The sequence below is a fragment of the Canis lupus genome, chromosome 18 (assembly GCF_003254725.2).
Source record: "Canis lupus dingo isolate Sandy chromosome 18, ASM325472v2, whole genome shotgun sequence".
In the NCBI taxonomy this organism is placed as follows: Eukaryota; Metazoa; Chordata; class Mammalia; order Carnivora; family Canidae; genus Canis; species Canis lupus.
The window spans coordinates 39,869,442-39,888,389 of record NC_064260.1 but is presented as its reverse complement, the minus strand read 5'-3'; the positions used below and the strand labels follow the sequence as shown (position 1 = coordinate 39,888,389).

At 34.4% G+C, this 18,948-nt stretch overlaps 1 protein-coding gene across 1 annotated transcript; it reads right to left on the bottom strand.

Annotated features, from left to right (window-relative positions):
- Window positions 1-3,306: 3,306 nt before the first annotated feature.
- Window positions 3,307-5,253, bottom strand: LOC112663131 (olfactory receptor 10AG1-like). Its single transcript, XM_025451711.3, has 2 exons — window positions 5,223-5,253; window positions 3,307-4,220 (listed from the first exon to the last, which is right to left on the bottom strand). Exon 2 carries the CDS (start codon window positions 4,201-4,203, stop codon window positions 3,307-3,309), a length of 897 nt encoding a protein of 298 aa, XP_025307496.3. The 5' UTR covers window positions 4,204-4,220; window positions 5,223-5,253.
- Window positions 5,254-18,948: the final 13,695 nt, after the last annotated feature.

Here is an 18,948-nt window from a genome sequence, read left to right as displayed (position 1 = left end):
AGTATGTGCATATTTTTATATTCTTATTGCCTATTTGCTTACTTTTTTGATGAGTGTTCAGTTCATTTGTTCTTTTTTGTTTTCTTTCTTCATTGTTACTATGTTGATTGACAAATATTCTTTATGTATTCTGGATACAAATTCTTGGTCAAAACATGCATAATAAATATTTTTCACATAATACAATGCTCAGTTTGTGAAATGAATTAAAAATCTATCTAATTGAAATCATTGCCTTAAAAGGGAAAAATTAATATTCAAAAAATCTAGTCCTTCTGTATCACTTTTAGGAATAGTAGCATTTAATAATTACACTCAATAAATAAAATGATGTCAAGTGCTAAATAAATGTAATTTCTAAATGTACAAACCCAACTTTTGGCAACCAAATTATCAATGTATGACATGAAATTCATAAGATTTGTGCGTTTTTCTCCACCAGGTAGAAAAAAATGCACTTATCTTGGATGCTGTCACAAAGTTACTTATGTAACTATACTTTCTTGTGAATTATTTTGAATAAATAAAATTTAATGATCTAATATTTCTATCTTATTTTGTTTCATTTTTTAAAGATTTTACTTATTTATTTGAGAAAAATAGCAAGATAAACTTGAGTTTATCTTGAGTGCAGGGGGTCGGGAGTGGGAGGGGAGGAGAAGCAGCATCCTGGCTATGCAGGAAGCCCCACATAGGGCTGGATCCTAGGACTCTGGGATCATGACCTGAGACAAAGGCAGATGCTTAACTGAGCCACCCAGGGACCTCTAATGTTTCTATTCTAAATCACCTGAAAAGAATCTAAGTGGTTAAGAGAATGTGTAACAATATTCTAAATCAGTAGATATTAGTCACGGTCAGGATTTGTACCTAATCTTCAGCCATGTTTGCATACTATATAAATTAGCTATTTAAATCCTGAAATTTATTTTAAAACCAGTTTTGAACTGAAAACTCACTTTCACTATTTTATACATCTTTAACTTTATAAAATATTTTCTTTTCTTTTAATAAATGCTCTTGGATTCTTGGGTGTTTATGATTTTATTTGCTGGATTTTTTTGTTTTAAATCTCTTCTTAAAATATCATCAAAACAAAGATGAATAAATACAATACTTATTTGTTATGATCTTGACTCAGAATAAAGCTATTTTTTCCTCTTTTACTATTTACTACATTGACAAAAACTATATGTTATTCAAATTTTCAGTATTTAAAATATCAAGAAGTCAAAAAGAAAAAGAAAAGAAAAAAAGAAATGGGCTGACTGAGATGAAGAAATAGCCTACAGATAAGAGAAGGAAATCATTCTCTAACCTTATGAGAAGATACTCAAATCTGTTCATGAAAAAGGAAAGAAATTTTAAATTGCACTGAAATCAGTTTATTAAAAAAATAAACATTTCTAAGCATTCCCTTGGGAAAACACATTATTTACCTTGATCACATGGGTGAAATGCACAAGCCCTGTGGACAGGACCCAGGCATTGACCCCTATTCCAATTGTGTTCACTCTGAATCAAACCAGCTTGTGAGTTTACCCAGTTTTGCTTTTGGCAACATTGTTGTACTTACAAAAGATGGTGAGCCAACTACTGTGATCATGTCAGTTACCTTTCTCTGATTTAATGAGTCTTAATTTTGATATTGTCATCTATTATTTTTCACAGCTAATCAGATGCCTTCCAAATAAAACTTTCATAGTATGTCTAAGTTTGTCTAGTGCTTTCAGCAGGAAAATAGGCTTGCTGTGACCATGTGCATCACAACCAGAAGTGGAAATTAATTTTTATTTGTTTAAATATTGGAAATTATACATAACTTGATTTGAAGGATGTCTACTATGCACTTTTGATTCATTGATCCAACACAATTCAGTGGTATCACCAGTGTTGGATCATGAGGTTTCTGGTTGGTTGTCATGATTTTTGAGGAAAAAGTCAATTGACTTTATTGACTTGATTTCAGCCCAAGACAAAATTATTACATTGAAAGAATAAAGAGCATTAGGTTTTTGTTTTCATTACTGACAAGATGTGTTCATTAAAGAAAATGTAGAGGAAAAAAACAAAAACAACAAAATTGTCTCTCCTGTGTGAACATTTTGGTGTATTCCATCTTTTTAAAACATAGTTGTGTTTGATTTAAATCCTATGGCAGAAATATTTATGAATTGAGAGTCATGTGAATCCTTATAAAACAAAAATCTTTGCAACCACTGGTCAAGTCAGCTATAGAAAAATATAAAGGCTACAGGTGCTTCATTCATTCCTCTCCAATGGGAGCCATTAAATCAGTAGGTATCCCAAAATATTGTCTTTTGACATTTCTCTAAAAGGACATATACAGTATGTTTATGGTTTATTTTATTCATTGATATATTTCATTCAGGTTGTGCACAACTGTGTTTTGTTCATTTTGATAGAACTCTGCTTTTCCTTTCTATGAAATTTACACTGTTATGTTACAATTTTTATTTGATAAGTGTTTGCTGTTATGAAGGATGCTAAAATAAACATTCTTAGAGGGGTCTCCAGCACTCATGTGTATGCAGTTCTGCTGGATACACACCTAGGAGTAGGATTCTCTAGACAAAGGCAGACTACATGGGGTAACAAATCACATGCTAACATCAGATGAAAGTTTCCTTGCTACATCTTTTACACATTTTCTATGTGAATGAGGAGAGGGCTTTTATTTATTTGAGCTTTTCCTTAGGTATTTTCTAAATCATAACAAAGAAAATTCAGTTTGATGAATGGTAAAATATCTAAAAGTATAAGCATATAAACATTTTCAAATATTGCCCAAAGGCTTACCATATCCTTTACAATCTAATAATTTCATGAAAAGAAAAAAATACATAAAAAGGAAAGTATCAAAAACATTAACTATACTATTCCTTAGTTTCCTATTTCTGAAATAAAGCCTATTTGCTATAAGTAAAAAAAACAACTATAGTTTTAGGGGGAAAAAGTATATGATGTCAATTACTTGATAAGCTATATATACTTTTCAGTAAAAAGTATCCATCACTACTAACTTTAAGGGAGAAGTAGAGTGGTGCCCTGAATATAGGATTGGCTGGATACATAGTTTCTTGATGTCTTATCAGCAAGACAAACCTGTGGATATAATCCTGGTATCAGAGTCCAGCAAAAAACAACAAGCTCAGCAATGAGCAGAGGTAATAAATATATAATAAAGTAGGAAAGCAAACTGAACATTGATTTTTGATTACACAATGGTAGAATTAAATAAGAAAACTGACAATGAGTTCAAATCATCAGCTAATACATTAAATATTAAGGCAACAATTTTCTCAAGGCCATCATGGCATCCTTATTTCTCAGAGTGTATATCATGGGATTAAACATTGGGGTGACAATGGTATAGAAAAGAGAAAGAAATTTGTCTGTTCTGGAAGAATGTTTGGATTTGGGTCGTAAATATGTGATGACTGCAGAACCAAAAAACATGGCCACAACTATGACATGAGATGAGCAGGTGGAGAAAGCTTTGGTTCGTCCTGTTGCGGATGGCAACCTCAGGATGGTAGAGATGATTTTACTGTAGGATCCAAGTATCAACAGAAAGGGGATCATAACAAAGAGAACAGCGACTGTAAAGACTAACATCTCATTCAGGAAAGTATCCCCACAGGCCAGCTTAAGCAGTGGGGGGATGTCACAGAAGAAGTGATTGATTTGGCTAGACCCACAAAATGGCAGAGAGAAGATCTGGCATGTCTGCCCTATCTCGACTGGAACCCCGGTGATCCAGCAGGCGGTCACCAGCTGAACACAGACCTTGTGGTTCATGATTAGAGGGTAGTGCAGAGGGTCACAAATGGCAACGTAGCGGTCATAGGCCATCACCATCAGAAGGAGGCACTCTATATTCCCAAGCATGAGGACAAAACACATTTGTGTTGCACAGGCAAACAACGAAATATTTCTTTTCTGGGTCCAAAGGTTTGTGAGCATTTTGGGAAGAGTGGCAGATACAAAACAGATTTCCAAGAAGGAAAAATTACTAAGGAAAAAATACATGGGAGTCTGGAGAGCCTGGTCAGTCTTGGTTATGAGAACAATGATGCCGTTTCCCATCAAAATTATCACATAGACAAAGAAAAATACTACAAAAAGAAACATTTGAAGATTGGGAATATCAGAAAATCCCAAAAGAATAAATTCCATCATCGAAGTGAGATTTACTTCTGCTGTTTTTTTTTCCATCTGTGAAAATAGTGAAATTATTTTTATCTTTTATAAAAAAAGTTCATCGTTTATCTTTCGGGGGCTGTTTTCTAATATCTAATAGACTAATAGATTTGAGGGGAATTAGCACATAAAATTTCTATTGTTTATTAATTTCCAGCTTTTTATAAACTAGGCTCAAAGAACACAACTGAGGCCTAACAGAAAATATATGCTAAATTCTAAATATATCTATCTATTTAGTATTTAATACTAGGTTTAAACTTGAATGAAAGTGGTGTGTTCTAGAATTACTAGTTTTCAATTTTTGTATGTTTGTGTGCAGACCAAATTAGTCAATTTTTTTCATATTGACAGAGTCCTGAGTCAGAAACTTTTACACCACATTTTCTCAGTAGTATGTACCATCAAATTTTGAGTTATATACATATTTTTAAAATTTCTCAGTTCTTCCATGAAATCTTCTGTAAGTACAAGGGTTGCCTTCATTCCACATGGTACAGCAGTGTTGCTATTTGTGCAAGCATGTTATTTGAAACCATTCTGGTTTCATTTATTTATCAAAATAAAATAAACAATATGGTTATAAGGTATATAATGCAAGATCTTTTACTTATCGTATTCAAACATGCAGTGGATGTTTGATATTATTTAAGTAATAATGACAATATTGAAGGAATTATAGCAATGATATGATTTCTGAAACTCTGCCTAGTAAATTTATTTTCCAGTGACCTGCTACATGCCATTGGCCAATTTTCATTTTAAAACTGTCAGAGAAAAAAAAATAAAAATAAAACTGTCAGAGATTAAAACATGAAAATCAGGCACCTGGGTGGCCCAGTTGGTTAAGCATCTGCTTTAGGCTGAGGTCATGATCCCAGGCTCCTGGGATCAAATCCTGCAATGGGCTCCCTGTTCAGCAGAAAGTCTGCTTCTCTCTCTCTCTCTCTCTTTCTCTCTCTTTCTCTCTGCCCCTATCCCCCACCCCCTACTCATGCTGTCTCTCTTGCTCTCGCTTTCTCTCTCTATCTCAATAAGTAAATAAACAAATTTTTAAAAACACAAAAATCATAATGGAATGCTATAAATTATTATAAAATATCATTTTTAGACTCTTCCCAGAAATATCAAAGGCAGCGAATATATATTTTAGCTAGAGAGTGAGCAGTATATTTTGATCATGAGTAATTAATGAGAACTACAGAGACCCAATAACTTTTCATGTATTGAGATATAGGTGGACAATATAGAAATTTAAACAAGAAAGGGAATTACATTGTCATTAAGTAATATCTGGGAAACAAAAGACAATTGATTTTAACTAAGATATCATTATGTTGCTCAAAGGTGTGCAATAAGATCTCTTACTTAGTATAAAATAATCTTCTTGAATTAAGTGTCGATGTCTTTGTGGTACATTATAGATGGAGGTACTTAGGCTCAATGAGTTGCATGCCTAAAAAAAAAAAAGTTCTATTGGGTCCCAAGATTCATGAGCATTCCGGGAGGGTAACAGATACATAGAAGATTTCCAAGGAGGAAAAATTGTCAAGAAAAAACAAAACTATCCGGTAATCTGGAGAACAAGGTTCAGTTTTTTTATTAGAAATATGGTTTTATTATCCATCAGCCTTATGATACGGACAATGAAGAACAATCCAAGTAGAAACCGCTGGATATGGGGAATTCAGCAAAATCAAGAGAACAAATTCATGAATTTGGTTAGATTTTTCTTCTGGTCACTTTTCCTGGCTTTTCAGCAGTGGAAGAAACTTAGTGTGTACTTTTCAATTTACCTCTCCTGACTGCTTGTTCTTCAGACTGTCTCAAAGTGTCCAGATGGGCTTTCATGATCATTGAGCTGGTTACTAATTTAAGGGTATTACTATTTATATGTGTCCCACTGTTCCAGTTTAGATCCTGTGGATTATCACTGTAAAAGCTCCCCGGTTAGTTACATTAGGGCCATTTCACAATACTTTCTGAAAAGAGCCCATGATAAAGAAATGATACTCCACTCAGCATAGGCTCTGGAACCTTGACTACTGTGAAGACAGACCCAGAGCTTTGCTATATGACCTGACAATTAACTGTACTTTTTGACAATCATACTGTACTTCTCCATGCATTTTTCTGTTCAGTAGCTCTTTTTTGTTTTTTTTTTTCAAAAAGTGTCCTTTCACATATATTTTCAGCTACGGATATTAGGCCTTCATTCTTCTATTCTCACTTGTTGATCTTGAGCATAAATATCCCTATTATTCAGTCCAAATTATTAAATTTTAAAAACATATATTGTTAGAACTGTTATTGTGCACATTTAGAAGGCTGCTAAGTGGAAAACGTAAGGGAGTTTTATTCAGAAAGATTAACTTGAGAATACTGATCCATATAAAAAACATTAAAGAGGATTGATCCTGGGAAAAGAGGGACAGCCAGGAGTGTGTTCACCACCTGTGGTTTGTATCTATGTGGCCACAGGGAGAAAAGATATCTGACATCTGGCTTAATCCTGCATGCTATATGCCGCCCCATTGTCTTTGTCGTCCCTCCAGAGAACACTTCTTCATAGCCTTTTCTAAACTCACCATCCTATAGAGGTGAGGATACTGAGTCTCATGAGAGGTAGATCATTGGCCAATTGCACCCATGTTTCGATTGTAAACTAGTGACTTTTTTTCTTTTTCTTTTTCTTTTTGGTGTGAATTCTATTTCCATGATTTATCATCATCTGTAAGATGTTAAGCAATTATTTAACCTTTCTAATTTCTGCTTCCTCATTCATAAGAAATGAATGGGAGACTATTGACAACACTATTACCTATCAAATTTAAACTTATTGTTTATTAGTTGGGATTAAGTTATGATTATATTTTGCTCTTTGAACATACTCTGCAGGGTTATAGTGCAACATCTAACAAAATTGTATGTAATAGAATTATCGCATCTCCTTGTTGTTGATCACTCTTTTCCACTCTTCCCTTTCACTGGGGCCAGGACTAGTGAGAAGAAGGAGACTCTGGAAAGTGACTTTAAGAGGGTCTCAGTCATGTTCAGGTCTGCTCCTACACTTGTACAGATCTATCTCCCTATGAGTGCCTCCTCGGACATTGCACCCCCATGTCTCTTGGCTCACCACGAGGTCCGCCCACCTTGTCTTTCATCTCTCTGTCTTTTTTTTTTTTATCTCTCTGTCTTGATGAGGGTGGCACATTCTCTACAAAATTTAGCATCAGCGCAGTGTCAGTGGGTAAGGAGTACAGTCCTCCACAGATGAATAGAACTGAAACATGTTCACACCACTGCTAGTTGTGTGACTTCATGCAAGTGACTCTATTCTCAGCTAAAAATGAGCCAGCCGTTGTTCTTATGCTTCTGGTCATTACATAAATTAAATCATTTAATATATGCAAAAACCTTAAAGAAGCCCTGACATTTATAAAAGTTTATGCAAGTGTTAGTTATGATTAAAAAAAAAACTAGGTTTTATTCTTCTGGATTATACTCAGAGTTCCACACAACTTGGAAAAACACCCCATAAATAACTTCTCTTTGTGTCACCCAAGTACTATAAAATGCAATGAGATTTCGAAGCAATCATGAAATGTTATAAAAATTCCAAGCAATTCAACACTCAAATTGCAAACTCTCGATAAATTCTCTGCCAATATACAGTTTTTCTGTAGTATTATTTTTGCCTACAGGATGCATCTCTGTTCAAGACTTAGTGCTGCAATTTGCTAAATTCCTTTTGTTTGCCTTTCTTTCACTGACACTAAATTATCTAAGAGGATGGGCTATAATTCCTTTCCTACTTGGGATTTATATGGATTCCCCCAAATTACAATATAGCTAACACAGTGCTGAGTATTTGATTCTACAATGAACTGAAGCAGTAGATACTATTTAAATGGAATCATCACTCTTAAAAGGGATAAAAGAATTAGTACAAGCAAGAACAAAATAATCCAATATTTGTGTCTCACTTTTAAGAATGGCAGCATTTAATTTAAATAATTTCACTCTAATTATTTCAATGTAATAACCTCCAGTGCTGAATAAAATATAATTTCTAGTTGGACAAATCTGACTTTTTGACACTTAAATTATCAAGGTAAAACACAAAACATGTAAGATTTGCTTATGTTATTCTCATGAGGGAATGGAGTAGAAAGAGCAAATATTTATTCCATGTGCTCTAACAAAATCATTGATATTATTCTCCTTTCTTGTAAATGTTTAAATATTTATTCATCAAGAAAAATAAAACCTAATGTTCTAATATAGCTATTTTTACATTCAAACTTCTATTCTCCTGAAAAATCCAAATGATTGAGAGGGACTGGACAACAGTACTCTAAATCAGTTTGGTTGGTCATATCAACATGTCTACCTACTTCAGTTATCTTTGTATATTTGCTATTCATTAGCAAACTAAACCCTCTAATTAATTTTAAAACTTTTTTTATTTTAAAGAATAAAATATTCCCTGGTTTCCCTAAAATTGTGATTTTATTAGCTAAATTGTTTAATTTTAAGATCTCTTAGTACAATATCATTAAAGCTAAAATTAAGAAATAATGTGTATTCATTACCAGAGCTTGGCTCAAAATGAAGTTTGTCTCTGTTATTTATTTACCATACTTACAGAAAATATATCAGTTATTCAAGTTTTCAGTATTTCAAAGAGATTTAATATCACTATTTAATATTATTATTTGACTGTAAATTATATTTAATAACAGAAATAAATATGTAGTACTTGCTTTAATATGACACATTTGCTGCTATATATTAAATATTAATTTTTAAACTTAAATATATTATGATCAAAGCTTATAACAGTATAAAATAGTTCATAATTACCTTTCTTATTTGGAAAGATAGTAATTTTTTTCTCACTGTTTAAATATTCATATTACTTTAGATGCAATCACTTACTCCACCATTCAACTATTAATTGTTCTGTTCTTTCCAAAAATAAAGTGCTCTTTAAATAAAAAAGTTATCTTTACACTGTGGGATTTCTCCCATCAGACACACTTACATTTCTAATTAAAAGTATCACTTGGGCACTCTGTGATTTGTTACATTTTTTTCCAGATAGCTCTCACTCTACCCAGAATACTTTCTCTCAGACACTCTGTGGAATAGAGCATGGAGCGCATCTTATTTGTTACCTATTGATAGGATGTTGAGCAATATCATTTAAGTCCATCCAAAACTGACATACATCCAATTCATCTTCTGTTATGAACACTCCATACCGAGCTTCTGTTTCTATTAGACTGCTCCCATCACACTTTCCTGAACTGTTTTCGTCTACTCTCCTCTATAAAAGATTTCCGGATCCATGTTTAGGGTTCTGCCTATAGCTATAAATGTTTTGAAGACAAGTAATATTTTAACTCATCAAACTGATATTTTAGGTCAGCCTGGGTGGCTCAGCGGTTTAACACTGCCTTCAGCCCAGGGTGTGATCTTGGAGACCCGGGATCGAGGCCCACGTTGGGCTCCCTGCATGGAGCCTGCTTCTCCCTCTGCCTGTGTCTCTGCCTCTCTCACTCTCTCTGTGTCTCTCATGAATAAATAAATAAAATATTTTTAAAAACTGATATCTTATTGACTTCTCCATGAGTACCAAGGCAGCCTGAAAGCCAGCTGTTGGATGTATCATACCTAGTTTAAAAATTAGTTTTGTAACCAATATGACTATTGACAGGGAGAAATTCTGCATAATACAGCATTTTGCCACCTTCCCCTAATTTATTTTCAGTGTGAACCCACTTTTAAGTGGAAATGCTATCCACCTCATGTAGGATAATAAATGTCTTGAATTTTCCAACTGAAGGTGGTGGAAAGATGCCACTAAAACAGTTGGTATCTTCTAGGCTTCAACGACAACGGTTTCCAACACTTAGATTGTTTAAGAATCCTGGCTTGGAATTGATTCCTCATGTCAAAAATAAGATGTTGCTTCTTATTATTCAGTAATCAGTGATTTCTACAAGTTTATGAGTAGGAAGAGAAAATATTTCCAAGGGAGGGAACTCCTACAGTAATGTGATAGCAAAGAGTTATTAGGAAAGCTAATTGATATATCAGGAACATGTGCAGAAGAACATAGAAGGCCAGAGAGGAGAAGGTGAGAGTCCTCACAGGGGAGTCAGATGTGGTAGAGCACAGCAAGTGAGTGAGAAGCGGGCTGGGCAGGAGCTACCGTGGGACCACATCTAAGAAGCAGCTCTACTGAAGGTTCAAAGCCTCATAATCAGCACTGTATAGTGCCAGGCATAGACACAAAGATCTTCTGATGCTCTAGAGTACAATTCCAGAGAAAGGCTCAAATACAAAAGAATTTGTCATTCAGTAAAGATAGCCTACCAAACTGGCTATTTTAAATGTGGACATTTAAAATACATGCACTTGGGACAGCATGGAAACTTCTGGAGAAAAAAAAATACAGATTTTTTAGTAATACATTACACTACAGTAAGGAAATCTTCTAATGATCCACATGGTTAAATATTTTAGAAAAAGAGATAATGAAAGAGTTCGAATTTTTTATAGTTTTGAAGCACAGGAAAGCTTTGGCTCAAGATTAGAAATGCAGGACATCAAAACTGGACAAAAAATAAAACAGCTACATAAAAATAGTAATTCTATGTGATAGAAACAAACTTGGACCAAAAGTAAAATCAAAATACTATCGATAATGTTGATATAATGTAGTATCTCAGATAAAATGCTATTTGCCATTATGAATAACCTCTACTTAAATATCAAGAAGTCCAAAAAGAAAGAGGAAGAAAAAAAGGAAGAGAGGAAAGAAGGAAGGAAGGAGGGAAGGAAGGAAGGAAGGAAGGAAGGAAGGAAGGAAGGAAGGCAGGTGGGCAGATTGGCCAAATAAATGAAGTGATAATTTATAGAAAGGGAAAGAAAATCATCCTTTAAACACATGAAAGGATCCTCAATTTCACTCAAGAAAAAAAAAGACTAATTGGGGAAAATAGAATTTTGAAGATCAACTTTGTGCAATTTAGAATTTGTGAAAGCTATTTTTGCTTTGTCCTAACTTTACTGTGCTGTCAGAGAAATCCCCTCTGACTCAAGGTATGTCTAGGCCAGGTGATTATCAGAAAAATCTTAGCATTATCTTTAGCTTCTCAGAGTGCCAAACTTTCTGATACATAAGGATGGGACAGATGATGGAATGATGGAATTACAAAGTCATCATTGTGGCATTAGGAATTAAATTGTTTCAAAAATGGCTTAAGATCAATAACATGTGGGATCCCTGGCTGGCGCAGTGGTTTGGCGCCTGCCTTTGGCCCAGGGCGCGATCCTGGAGACCCAGGATTGAATCCCACATTGGGCTCCCAGTGCATGGAGCCTGCTTCTCCCTCTGCCTATGTCTCTGCCTCTCTCTCTCTCTTTCTGTGACTATCATAAATTAAAAAAAAAATTAAAAAAAGATCAATAACATGTGATTTGAAAGGGAGAATATTTATGGCTAAAGGAGAAGTGGTCTCCAGATATTTCTGTTCCCCAATCAATTTTATTAAAAAGTTTTTTAGTACCTCCCTCCAAAAAAAAAAAAAAAAAAGAAAAGAAAAAGGAATAAATATTTAAAGGGCACAGATACTTAGTTTATAAGAAATCTTAGGACATTTTCCCAATGTAATCACTTGGAAATACACATTTTATATACTAATGGCGAGGGTGTGCAAGCCTTGTGGGAAGGAATGGTACACCATCATTTATTCCTTGAACAATGCAACTTACACACATATGAGTCTGTGTAGTTTTGGAAGCATTGTAAGCAATTCTGCTGGATACATATCTAAGGCTGAGAGTCTCTAGATGAAGGCAAGCTCTTTTTTTAATTGAGTTCCTGTCCATATATCAGCATTGAATGAAAGTTCCCATGGTTCCCCAATCTGATTCCGGTAGGGAGTCCTTCCATTTGCTCTTTGTCAAGCATGCCTTAGATATTGTTGGCTGTCATCACTTTCAAAACTTTAGAATTGGCCTGTTAAATTACACACAAATACACCCCCCCACACACAGATGGGATTCTACTCTGTCATTGAATTTGTGGTTCATAGTGAGGAAAATTGGCTTCTTTTCAATGTTGAGTCTTCCAGTACATTGTTTTAATATCCATTTATTTATTTATTTTAAAGGTCCTTCAAATTATTTCATAGTTTACTAGATAGACTTTCTACATATTTTTATGAGAATTATAGCACTCAAGTATTTGATATATTTGATTCTATTTGCACAACATTTTTGGCACAGTGCTTTATATATCAAACTATGTTTGCCTCTTTTAATAAAAATAAATTAATTTCTATTTATTGACTGTATTCAGCAAACTTGTTAAACTCATTTATGAACTATAATAATTTCATTGAAGATTCTGGAATATTTTCTCTATAGACATACATTTATATCATGTGACAATTATAGTAACTGTCGAAATTTTTACTCTGCCTTTCTTCTCTTTTCATCTGCACTTAATTATCATTTTTCTTTTCTTTTATATGGTTAATCACATATAAAATTCTGTTGTCTAGGCAAAAGTTTCATTGGTGAGATAAAAGAGATACATAATACCAGTTATTATGGGAAACTGTTTTGTAATTTCTGACTACCCAAAACAAATTAAACACCACCAAGTACTGGAAATACAATTTTTATGCATATGATTGTATTTTTTTTGGTTATTTTATGTAAGCTTAACAATGTGTTTTCCTAATTTTAACTGTTTTTCCCCAATAGAATATGTTACACAAAAATAGATTTTTTCAAGCCATTTTATACATTCTAGATCAGACTTATCACCTTCTGACTACTCCCGAGTGACCACAATCAGTGCCACAAGACAAAATAGTCACCCAGCTGTGTCCTGCCTGAATTCCATACATTTATGAGATACAATGAAGTAGTATTATTCTAAGTTAAAAAGTCTGGAGTATTTTTTTTTTTAATGAAGCAGTAGAATACTGGAACAGAGGCATTACATAATTGTTATAAAATCAACTTTCTTGGTAGTTTTTCTTCCATTATTTCTCTAGATTGGCACCATGTAGAAATATTTGATCATCAGTTACTATTAACATTCTGTGCTCTGAAATTATTGTCTTAATTCATTGGTGTTGTTTTCATAAAATGATATTACTGGAACCATATCTACTTAGATTACAAAAGAACTAACTAGGTAAATTAGGGTGTGCCAAAAATAAATAGTGTGAACAAGTATTATGTTAAAGGAGAGAGAGATTTTAAAAAAATAAAACTTCATTCATCATTTAATCCAGTATGATTGAAAATGGACTCAAATGAGTTGCCAGTATTTACTGGGAATGCTCTGAAAGAAAACAAACAAAAAAAAAATGGCTTTCTTAATGGAACTTCTTGCTATTTGTTTGGGCACCATCATGATTCTCTTTTCAGATGTCACCTTTCTCAACTAGGAAGACTTGGCAGAATGATACAGTGAATACTTCTAGCACAATGATTTTAGTTTCTTTTTTAAGATTATTTATTTATTTATTCATGAGAGACAGAGAGAGAGAAAGAGAGAGAGAGAGAGAGAGGCAAAGACACAGGCAGTGGGAGAAGCAGGCTCCATGCAGGGATCCTGATGTGGGACTGGATCCCGGTCTCCAGGATCACACCCTGGGCTGAAGGCGGCGCTAAACTGCTGAGCCATTTTATGACTGGGTTGTTTGTTTCTTTGCTGTTGAGTTTAGTAAGTTCTTTATAGATCTTGGATACTAGCCCTTTATCTGATACGTCATTTGCAAATATCTTCTCCCATTCTGTAGGTTGTCTTTGAGTTTTGTTGACTGTTTCTTTTGCTGTGCGGAAGCTTCTTATCTTGATGAAGTCCCAATAGTTCATTTTTGCTTTTGCTTCTTTTGCCTTCGTGGATGTATCTTGCAAGAAGTTTGTGGCCGAGTTAAAAAAGGGTGTTGCCTGTGATCTCCTCTAGGATTTTGATGGAATCTTGTCTCACATTTAGATCTTTCATCCATTTTGAGTTTATCTTTGTCTTCCTCTGTGAAATTTCTGTTCATGGGCAAAAGACATGAACAGAAATCTCACAGAGGAAGACATAGACATGGCCAACAAGCCCATGAGAAAATGCTCCGCATCACTTGCCATCAGGGAAATACGAATCAAAACCACAATGAGATACCACCTCACACCAGTGAGAATGGGGAAAATTAACAAGACAGGAAACAACGAATGTTGGAGAGGATGCGGAGAAAAGGGAACCCTCTTGCTCTGTTGGTGGGAATGTGAACTGGTGCAGCCACTCTGGAAAACTGTGTGGAGGTTCCTCAAAGAGTTAAAAATAGATCTGCCCTATGACCCAGCAATTGCACTGCTGGGGATTTACCCCAAAGATTCAGATGCAATGAAACGCCGGGACACCTGCACCCCGATGTTTATAGCAGCAATGGCCACGATAGCCAAACTGTGGAAGGAGCCTCGGTGTCCATCAAAAGATGAATGGATAAAGAAGATGTGGTCTTTGTATACAATGGAATATTGCTCAGCCATTAGAAACGACGAATACGGTGATCCCTGGGTGGCTCAGCGGTTTGACGCCTGCCTTTGGCCCAGGGCGCGATCCTGGAGTCCTGGGATCGAGTCCCGCGTCGGGCTTCTGGCATGGAGCCTGCTTCTCCCTCCTCCTGTGTCTCTGCCTCTTTCTCTTTCTCTATGTCTATAATAAATAAATAAATAAATAAATAAATAAATAAATAAATAAATAAATAAACCTTTTATAAAAAGTCCTGGATTGTTCAGATAACTAGTTCCAATTTCTCTTAACAGCTATCCATCTCCACTAGTTTAAAATTTTAGGGAGTGGAAAAACTTGATATGCATTGCTAAATTGTACAACTTCTACAATATCTTTTTTTTTAAAGGTTCTACTGCTCATCCATTCTTAGATTAATGACAGTTTAAATTGTAAATAAAAAAGAGGTAACATGCATGTGTTAAATGCACAAAACTTCTAAAAATATAAACTAGAATCATTCAGAAGTTATTCTCTAAAGGCTAACGATACAGTATTCTTTATTAGCTGATGTCTTTTTGAAATGAATAAAAAAATACATGATGGGGGAAAGGAACAAGAATATTCTCACATTTTTTTCTATATTTAGGGAAATAGTATTGGGACATTAAATGTTAAATAAGAGAGGCTTTATTTTTCAGTAAAATAGTCCCTAATTACCAGTGAATTTCTTAGGGACAGTAGACTACTAGCTCACTAAATATGAGACTTAATGAAAAATTAGTTTCTCATGGGCAGCAGCAGAATCTGGATATATCAGAAAGTCCAGAATAAAACAAGCTCAGAAATGAGTAAGGATAATGAAGTACACAGTTTATTCATTCACTAGTTGATGCACATTTTGATTATTTCTAGCATTGCAATATAGTGAATAAGGCTGTTATAAATAATGCAATGAGGACTTTGTGTGAACATATGTTTTCATTTGTCTTAGGTAAAGAGCACAGAGCAAGATTTCTGAAGTAAATGGTAACTGTATTTTCACTGTAAGAAACCATCGAATTGTTTTCTAAAGTGGCTGTACCATTTTGCTTCTTACTAGCAACACATGAGAGCTCCCTGTGCCCTGTATCCTTAAGAGAACTTTCTATTGTTATTTACTATTTTTTTTAAAGATTTTATTTATTTATTCATGAGAGACAGAGAGAGAGAGAGGCAGAGACACAGGCAGAGGGAGAAGCAGGCTCCATGCAGGGAGCCCGACGTGGGACTCGATCCCGAGTCCCCAGGATCACACCCTGGGTGGAAGGTGGCGCTAAACCGCTGAGCCACCCGGGCTGCCCTGTTACTATTATACTTTAAAACTTTTAGTCATTCTAATAGGTGTATAGGATTATATTGTGGTTTTAAATTATATTTCCCTCATCCCAAATGCTCTCGAAAAATTTTTCATGTGCTTGAAAGATACACAGTTAACATCTGTGTATCTTCTGCGATGATGTGTTTATTTAAATTTATGTCTATCTTTTATTGTTTATTCTTCTCTCCATGTTACTGAGTTTTTAGGATCTTTATATATTCTGGATATACTGTTTATAGGGTAGCTATTACATATTCTGTACAAGTCTGTGGCTGACTCACTCCCGCGACATTGTCTTCCACTAAGCAGATATTAATTATGAGGAACACTTCATCATTTTTCTTTCCTCTGATTCATGAATTTTGTGTTTTACATACAGATTTGTGACTAGCCCATGGTCACACAAATGTCTTATGCTCTCTCTATAAACGTTATAGAATAAGGTTTTATATTAGGGCCTAAGGTCCATTTTGAGATGAGGTTTTTATTTGGGGCAAGGAATGAGTCGCTGTCTCCTTTTTGTGGAGTAAGGTTATTCTACATATTTAGCATCATTTTTTAAAAGATTATATTTTCTCCATGAATTTTTCTTAGAAGCTGTCAAAAATCAACTGATTATGTTTTGTGAATGAAATTCTGAAGACTACTGTACTCCATTGATCTAGTCTATCTTTTCATGAATGCCACACTCTATGTTAGTTTAGCTTTGTGGTAAATCTTGATCAACTTATGGGAATCCTCCAATGCTATGTTCTTTTTCAAAATTGTTTTGACTACTATATTTCTTTTGCCTTTTTATATGAAATGTAGAATTATCCTGTAATTTCTGCAAAAACACTTGTTTAATTTTAATTAGAGTTACACTGAATACGTGGGTATTTTGCATTTAATGAATATATCTTTGTTCATAATAGAACTGGCTACAAATACCGTCTTCTCAGTTGGGATGCCTATCATTTTTTTCCTTCCTTCTTGCCTCCCTAACTTCCTCATCCTCTCTCTCCCTTCCTTCTTCTTTTTTCTTTCTTTTCTTTTTTTCCTTGCCTTTCTTCCTTCCTTCTTTCTTCCTTTTTTCTTTCTTCTTTCTTTTCTTCCTTTCTTCTTTCTTCTTTCTTTCTTTCTTTCTTTCTTTTCTTCTTCTTTCTTTCTTTCTTTCTTTCTTTCTTTCTTTCTTTCTTCTTTCTTTCTTCTTATCTTCTTTCTTTCTTCTTCCTTCCTTTCTTTCTTTCTTTCTTTCTTTCTTTCTTTCTTCTTTCTTCTTTCTTTCTTTCTTTCTTTCTTTCTTTCTTTCTTTTCTTTCTTCTTTCTTTCTTTCTTTCTTTCTTTCTTTCTTTCTTTCTTTTCTTCTTTCTTCTTTTTCTTTCATTCCCTTTCTTCTTTTTTCCTCCCCTTTCCCTTCCTTCCTTCGTTCCTTCATTCTTTCCTTCCATTTCTTTTCCTTTCTATCTCCCTTTCATCCTTTTTTCTCTTTATTTGTCTCTTCCTCTCTTTTTCTCTTCCTCTCCCTCCCTTCCTTCCTCCTTTCCTTCCTTCCTTTTTTTCTTTCTTTCTCTCTTCCTCTCTTTCTTCTTTCTTCTCTTTCTCCCTTTATTTCTTCCTTTTCTTTTTCACCCATATTCTATGGCCAACATTCTTTGCTAATTTAGAAACTCTGAGTGTACAGTTCAGGTATCTATGTATTATTTACAATTTAAAAAAAATTTAAGTACATAACTAAGTACTAAGATATAGATTAGTATATGGGATCCCCAAGACAAGACAGGACCACATACAAGGCAAAAAATTGACATTTATCTCTGCCACATCTCTAATATTCTAATGAACTATATAAAATACTGTAGTTGTCTGTACCCTACATCATATCTCCTGTCAATACTTGCTATTCATTTATTTATATCTCCTTTGTTAAACTCTCAATGAACTTATATATATCTCTTGAACTACTTAGAAGTATAGCACTTTAAAAGTTAAATAAGTACAGGGCACCTGGGTGACTCAGTGGTTGAGTGTCTGCCTTCAGATCAGGGTGTGATCCCGGGTCTTCAGATCGAGTCCCACGTTGGGTTCTCCGCAAGGAGTCTCCTCTCTCTGCCTATGTCTCTGCCTCTCTTTCTGTGTCTTTCATGAATAAGTAAATAAAATATTTTAAAAAATAAAAGTTCAGTAAGGACGATAAGCCTTATTAAGTGATTTTGAAGTCCATTATAGGTTATGCTTTCAAATTATTTCATTATGTACATGATTACAGAATTTTGAAAGAAGGAAACAAATATTTTTCCCATGAAGGAGAAACTACATTTTCCGAGAACTTAAGTCATCAACCCAATGGCATGTAGCTATTTATATCAGAGCCAGGATTATGTTGTGTAGCATTAGATTTCTTTCCCAGCCCTACGCATATATTTTTCCCACTGAGAATCAGGTTGTATGAGGCCAAAGTGCATCACATAGTCATTTTTCTCATGTAGATAATTACTCCAGAACTAGTCACTTGTTCATTATGCAAAAAAAAAAAATTAAGTCATCTTGTTATTTTTCTGTCCCAGAAGAGAATTAATGCTTTTTGTCCTTGGGGCATCATTGTGGACTTCAAGAAGAGCTTGAGAACCTGGCACACGAGTCCAAATGCTTAATATTTGTAGTGTACCTTAACTGAGTGAGCAGTTTATTTCCACAGGTAAGAGGAAAGGTTTTTCATACCTTACAAACTATTTTAGAAGCTATGAACGTAAACTTCAAACTAGATTCTACATTTTAAATTTAAATCTAAGATAGAAATTTCTAGTCCACTTACTGTTGAATTAAAAATTGAATGAAGGTATTCCAG